This window comes from Zingiber officinale, chromosome 2B (assembly GCF_018446385.1).
Source record: "Zingiber officinale cultivar Zhangliang chromosome 2B, Zo_v1.1, whole genome shotgun sequence".
Classification (NCBI taxonomy): Eukaryota; Viridiplantae; Streptophyta; class Magnoliopsida; order Zingiberales; family Zingiberaceae; genus Zingiber; species Zingiber officinale.
In genome coordinates, this window is record NC_055989.1 from 127983 (window position 1) to 135136 (window position 7154).

Below are 7154 nucleotides of genomic sequence, written 5' to 3' on the forward strand. Positions count from 1 at the left end.
CATTTGACGCTCGATGGTGGGCTCCGTGTTGCTGACGGGGATCGCCCTTCTGTCCTTTGTCTGGGGCTACGTTGTCGATGTTGCCGATCTGGTGAAGGCGATCAGCGGCGATAACTCCTCGGTGCGGGATGAGCGATGGGAGGGAGGCTCCGACAGTCGCGAGTATTGTGAGTGGCCGACTGATGGAGTGAGCAAAACATTGGGGGTCCATACCTTCCCCTTGTGTTTGGGCCGATCAACCGCGACTTGTTGGACGGCGTGCGGCCGAGTATGCTGATGAGGACGAGCGGCTTCGGCCCGCGGTCCTCTTGGTGGCTGGTGACTGATGGGTTGCTTCCGCTCGGCAAGAGCTGGTTGGTCGCTCTGAGCTTCTTTCCTTCTTGCCGCCTGGGCCTCCTCCACATTGATGTATTCGTTGGCTTTATGCAACATGTGGTCGTAGTCCCGAGGCGGCTTCCGGATGAGCGATCGGAAGAAATCACCGTCCATGAGCCCTTGCGTGAACGCATTCACCATTGTTTCCGAGGTGACCGTTGGAATGTCCATGGCCACCTGGTTGAAGCATTGAATGTACGCTCGGAGCGGCTCCCTCGCGCCTTGCTTGACGGCAAACAAGCTAACGCTTGTCTTCTGGTGGCGCCTGCTGCTAGCAAAATGATGGAGGAACGCCGTCCGGAATTCCTTGAAACTGGTGATTGAGCCGTCCGGCAGTCTTCGAAACCACCGATGTGCCGATCTCGAAAACGTTGTGAGGAACACTCGGCATTTTACCCCATCTGTGTACTGATGTAGAGTGGCAGTACTGTCGAATTTACCCAGGTGGTCGTCTGGGTCAGTCGTCCCGTTGTACTCCCCGATCGCAGGGGGCACATAATGCCTCGGCAGTGGATCGCGAAGATTGGCATCTGAGAAATGCTGGTTGGTCCGCTCGGGCGACGTGTCCGATCGGGGCGCCTTTCCTTTTCTGACGTCCCGGATGGGTGCCTCGTCTGATGAGGATCCTTTGTCTTGATTGGCTTGCGCCACCTCCGAAGGCGTCTGGAACAGAGCCCGATGAAAAGGTATTGGGGCGGTTAGCGCACCCATCTGTGTGTCGGCCGACCCCTTGTTTTGCCCCCATATTGAGAGCTGCTCCTGTCGGTCTTCGTGTGGCGCTCTACCACCCGAAGCTGATGTTGCTTGCTGCACTGCCCGCTCAGCTTGAGCTTTCTGCTGCTGCTCCACAATCTTCGCTGCTCGCGCTTGGATGAGTGCTTCGAGCTCTTCAGGAGAGAGCGTTACCAAAAGTTGACGTCCAGCTTCTTCCATCTTCTTGGCTCGGATTCAGGTGCGTTCCCACAGACGGCGCCAATTTGATCCTGTCCGAGCGCTGAGTCGACGGACGCTGGGGACGTGGCACGCTCCGCTGTCTCCGACTGGTGATGTGGTTCTCCGACGATCCTGCAAAGAAGCCGAGCCGGGAGGGGTTCCCGGCGACGGCCCTCCGATGCTCAAGTCAGGCAACAAACGAGGCAGAGTAACGTGGCTACAGTAAATAGTTGCGCATACCTTCGTCGATGTCTGGGGTCTTTATATAGGACCCCGGGGAAGCGCGAGCACGTTTCTCAATGTGTGCACGCTTCCCCAAACATACCTTAACAAGCCTGTGTCAGAAAAGTACCTCTGACGCCATTCCGCAATCGTCCGAGCATATCCCGGATGTGACGGTGGAAGCTTCCACCGTACGATTCTGTGTACGGCTCAGCCGCAAACTCTGCTACTTGTCGACGGTAGGTGTCTCGAGGATGATGTTGTCCTGTCTCCTTTGTCCTCTTGCGGGTCCTGTCTGTTCCAGGGCCGAGCGGATAGGCCGCTTGGCAAGCATATTACTCCTGCATTGGTCATATGCTCGGTTGAGACTGCTCCTGCCTGTGTTGCCTTGCGCGCCAGCTGAACGATGAGCCCTCTTGACCCTTGAAACCTCTTCATCTTGAGCATCGGAAACCCGACCCCTAGTCAGGTTGTCCTCCGTTCGGTTCGGAGAATTCCCGACCGATCGGGCTGTAGGGCCCTGTCGGTAGGCCTGCTCCGTCCGGTCGGCCGATCTCCGGGCTGACCGTGTTGCCCTCTCACCTCCACGTGCCGTTGACCCCCCGCTGACGAGGATCCCTCGTCCTTACCACCGGATCACTAATTATATTATATTACGTTATAAACAGGGGTGTAGCTAGGTGGAGCTTTGGGGGTGCGACCACACCCCCTTAAATTTGAGAAAAAAATTGTACATTGGGAAAAAAATAAAAAGACTTAATTATAAATATTAAAATTCTATGGATTTTTATATTTAAAAATTTTAATGAAAAACTAACAATGTTTTATTTTTTTTCTCTCCCATGATTTCTTTTTCCCCTCTCTCTCCCATTTTTTTTATTTGTCTTCAATATCGTATTTTTATTTTTTTCCTTGTGTGTTCCCCTCTGCCACTACCGCTCATATTATTGTCACCACACAATATTATTGCCAGCGCTACCATTGTTTGCTACGAGTATTGTCATTGTCGTTGCACAAATTCTCCACAGCAAACAGGTTTTGATTATGGTGAAATTTTCTTGTTTGATCTTTTTCGTTACAAATTTAAGTGCTAAAAAAATATATAGTCTCAAATTTTCATATTCATATTTTTATTTGTTAGTCAAGTATGTTATTTGTTTACTATAAATTTTATTATCATTTTTGAATGGTTGGAAAAAAGATAGTCATTAAATTAAGTAATTATGTGTTTAAAATATTATTCTAATGATAAATTAGGTGAAATATGAATATCAAGATATTTTAAGAAAATATGAGATATACCTACTTCAAATAGATCATCTTCCCCTCTACTACATCCTTCTCCTCAGCCTTTTCCACCTAAACGATTCTTCGACTTTGAGTCATAGATAAGATATGAGGATTGACAGATCGTTGTTTTAATTAAAATCAAGGGCTAAACTAAAAAATTTTCAAATTTGAGTTCATTTTTAACTTATTGAATTCAAAATTTAAACTATTAGAGAGTGAAAATTGATATATAATAATATTTAGAATTTTAAAAATCATCCCATCGGGTCTAAAATCCTGACTACGCCGCCGCTGATTATAAATTTGATTACATCTCTAACCAAACGCAATCTTAGGTTAATTAATAATAATCTTATATTAATTAAATCAATAAGTTTAATAGATTTATCCCCTCAAATTTATCATCATGAATTCGATTTAAATCTTTAAATTTTTTTTTAAAAAAATCTCTAAGACTATTTTCTAATTAATATTTATGATTTTATTATTATCATGACATCTCTTATGTGTTCATGAAGAACCGTACATCTGTCCCCTCGGGCGGTGCGATGGTTAAGACATGGGGAGTTGCCACATGAGGTCTTGGGGTTGAAACTCGGCGTGACCGAGCATAACCTCCCCCATGTCTTGGCCATTTGCACTAATGGCTAGTAGTCATCCGTGATTTACCTCCTCCGTGTTATATAGAGACGGATTGACGGGGGCGCTGGGGGCAAGCGAATCGCCTTTTACCACATGAAGAACCGTACATCTATATAGATCCATAGGATCCGATGATGACGAGGCGACGAGGCAAAAATACAATGCAGTTATTTTTTTAATCTCTTGTTTTTTTAAGAAAAAAGTCTCTTTACCATTCTAATAATCAAGGATGTCTTTTTTATTATTTTACTTTTTTTTATTCCTTAACTGGGCAATAACTAATAAAAATTACTACTTACTAAACAACAACAACAACAACAGAAAATTAAATCTTTAATTTATTAAAATATCTTAAATCCACCTTTAATTCATTTTATTATAATTTTAGTATGAATTTATTCTAGCCGAGTGATATATATGACGTGGACCGCGTGGTTTTATTTTTATTAGAAACTCTGCCGTCAAATGCAGCAAGCCAGCCAGGGGTTTGAGAATCATCGCACCAGATGTGAATGTCATTATGATATATGTTATATGATAATCATATAATTAAATACGTTATATATTTAGTAGATTTTACAACGGACAAACTATAAAGTACGGATGATCTTTGTTGGATGATATAACAATTTAGATTTTTGACATGGAGCTTGCGCTATGGCGGCTCTTTCTTCTCCTTGCCTTATTCTCGAATCCCTTCCTCGTCTATTCTTCTTATGCAAGTCGTTTCATTATTCAAGTCGAGGAGCCGATTGAGCCGCAGCTAACGGAAGCGAGCCTCAAGAGGTGGCATCAGTCTTTCTTGCCGTCGGCCGTTGAGGAGTCTGGTGCCGATCGGCGACTGCTGCACTCCTACAGCGATGTCTTCAGCGGGTTCGCCGCCATGCTCACGGAGGATGAGCTACAGGAGGTGGGGAAGAAGAAGGGCTTCGTGCGTGCGTTCCCCGACCGAGTGCTGCGCGTAATGACCACCCACACGCCAGATTTCCTCGGGCTCAAGGTCGGGATCAAGGGGCTGTAGAACGACTCGAAGCTTGGGAGCGGAGTCATCATCGGAGTTCTCGACTCCGGTGTGACGCCCGGCCACCCTTCGTATGACGACAAGGGGGTCCCGCCTCCGCCCTCGAAGTGGAAAGGCCGGTGCGATCTCAAGACCGGTTGCAACAACAAGCTCATCGGTGCTAGGTCGATGATCGATGGTGTGGGTGGGAGTCCTCCAGTCGACGAGACCGGCCATGGGACCTTCACTTCCTCCACTGCCGCAGGTAACTTCGTCCACAACGCGAGCTACTTCGGCTTGGCCAAAGGCACAGCCGCGGGGATGGCCCCTCGGGCTCACCTCGCCATCTACCAGGTTTGCCAAGAAGACGGCTGCAATGTCGGCGACATCCTCGCGGGGTTGGACGCAGGTGTCAAGGACGGCGTCGACATCTTCTCTATCTCGATTGGTGGCCTATATAAGGCACTCGACCAAGATCCCGTCGCCATCGGTTCATTCGCCGCAATCAGGAAGGGAATCTTTGTCAGTTGCGGTGCTGGCAACGATGGACCCGGCAACTTCACCCTCGCCAATGAGGCACCGTGGGTCCTCACCGTTGGGGCTAGCAGCATCGATCGAAACTTTAAGGCCTCAGTGAGACTCCCCAATGGGAAGGTGATTCCCGGAGAGTCTCTCGACCAGCCCCGCAACTTCACTAAAAACTCTCTTCCCCTGTACTACTCCACTGAGTCACCGGCTTGCGACATGGATCCTCCTGATGATAGTCACAGGGGTAGCATCTGGGTTTGCAATGTCGGTGGCAAAATTGCAAAAGATGTGGCGGCGTTCGTGAAGTCCCATGGTGCCAAGGCGGTGATCTTCATTGTCTCGCAAGTTGAGGGCGCCACCGTCGTGATTAGGAGGCTGAACTTCCCTGGAATATGGCTCGCCTCCCAAGATGGCTCCGACTTGATATCGTATTTGATCTCGGCTTCCGACCCCTCTGCCTCGATCGTCTTCCACGGGACAGATCTCGGCGTATCCCCCGCTCCTGTCGTGGCTTACTTCTCCTCCCGGGGGCCATCTCGGACAACACCGAGAATCCTCAAACCAGACATCTCCGCCCCTGGCCTTAACATCTTCGCGGCCTCGATTTCTTCCAGTGACGCTCCTGAGTATGCTATCAAATCTGGTACGTCCATGTCGACGCCTCACCTCAGTGGCGTTGTCGCGCTCTTAAAGGTCACACACCCTACTTGGTCACCGGCAGCTATCAAGTCGGCGATCGTCACCACGGCAAACACCGACATGTCTGACGAGTTACTCGAGCCGGCGCTCTATTTCGCCAAGGGCGCAGGACACGTCAACCCTAACAAAGCTGTCGATCCTGGTCTTATTTATGACATCTCCGACGACGACTACGTCTCCTACATCTGCGGCAAATTCGGTGAAAAGGGCGCTAGAAATATAGCACGTGGAATCGTGGACTGCTCGAAGAGCATGACGGAAGAGGAGCTCAACTATCCGTCGATTCTGCTGGCCCCCAAAGTCGGGGCGGTAGCCAAGGTGAGCCGAGTCGTCACGAACGTCGGACCGGCTAGATCTAGCTACATGGTATCAGTGACCATATCGAAGACTTTCGTGTCGGCTACTGTCACCCCCGAGACCGAGTTGAACGAGCAGAAGTCATTCACCGTGAGCGCAGAATGGGGCACCGATGGACCTCCCACTTCCGGCATTAAATTTGTGGAGGGAAAATTGACTTGGACCTCCGATGATGGTAAGCATGTGGTGACGAGCCCATTGATCATCTCCGCTTTAGAGTGATGAACTGCTATTATAGCTCGAGCTTGTCTGTTTCCTTTCAAATATTATTTATTGTTCATGATTATTAATAAGGTATGAATGAATATAATTACTTGGGTGGGAGACTCGAATAAATAATTATTTTTTCCTTTTCATATCATAAATTAATATTATTTTATTATTATTGCTGATTTCAATCTCATTTGTATTTGCATAAAAGGCCAACATCTCCAATCAATGCCCTCTTTATAGAGCTTTTATAGAGCTCTTATGCTCTGTTTAGTCAGGAGGATAGGAAACTAAGGAAGGATTTCTATATAAAAAAAAGCTTTCCTTCATTTATTTCATGTAAAAGGATAGATTTGATATCTTTCCAATTGTTTACTTTATTTAAAATAATGGACAGATGAATTTATAAATTCATTAGCTGATTCATTCATGAATAAAATTTTATCCACCTAAAATCGGACGAAAAGTCTCTGTCCTTCCTTCCTCATCACGTAGATGCCTCAACCACATGCGCCGGCTGCACTGTGCGGCAGCTGGCCTCGGGTATGTTTGAACAATGATAATAATGAAAAGAAAGAAAAAAAAAATTTGAAGAGAGTAATTTTGTTGGAGGAAATACTTGGTAATCTGTCCAAGCCCAACTAGACAAGGATGAGAGGAAGATGGCGCTGAAGTAGAGTAAGAAGAAGCAAACAAGTTTTGTAGTGAATGAGAAGCTATGGAAGAACCCTCTTCCATCACCACTATGAAGAGGGAAAAAAAGAAGAGAGGAACGACATTTTCTGCCTCTCTAACAGCGGGAAAAGCATCGTCATCGCTGGAGGAGGAGGATGAAGAGGGAAAAAGAAAACTAGCCATGGGCGACTGCTTGGGCAGAGCTGCGAGTTTTAAAAGAGGG

At 47.3% G+C, this 7154-nt stretch overlaps 2 protein-coding genes across 2 annotated transcripts; both read left to right on the forward strand.

Annotated features, from left to right (window-relative positions):
* Positions 1–4092: 4092 nt before the first annotated feature.
* On the forward strand, positions 4093–4483 carry LOC122048914 (subtilisin-like protease 4). The gene has a single exon (XM_042610427.1). It carries the CDS (start codon positions 4106–4108, stop codon positions 4481–4483), a length of 378 nt encoding a protein of 125 aa, XP_042466361.1. The 5' UTR covers positions 4093–4105.
* Positions 4143–6334, forward strand: LOC122048912 (subtilisin-like protease). The gene has a single exon (XM_042610426.1). It carries the CDS (start codon positions 4652–4654, stop codon positions 6266–6268), a length of 1617 nt encoding a protein of 538 aa, XP_042466360.1. The 5' UTR covers positions 4143–4651; the 3' UTR covers positions 6269–6334.
* The last annotated feature ends 820 nt before the right edge of the window (positions 6335–7154 follow it).

What these genes read in the sequence shown, in the direction of transcription:
- LOC122048914 (XM_042610427.1), top strand. Translation starts at nt 4,106, where the DNA reads ATGGAGCTTGCGCTATGGCGGCTCTTTCTTCTCCTTGCCTTATTCTCG.
- LOC122048912 (XM_042610426.1), top strand. Translation starts at nt 4,652, where the DNA reads ATGATCGATGGTGTGGGTGGGAGTCCTCCAGTCGACGAGACCGGCCAT.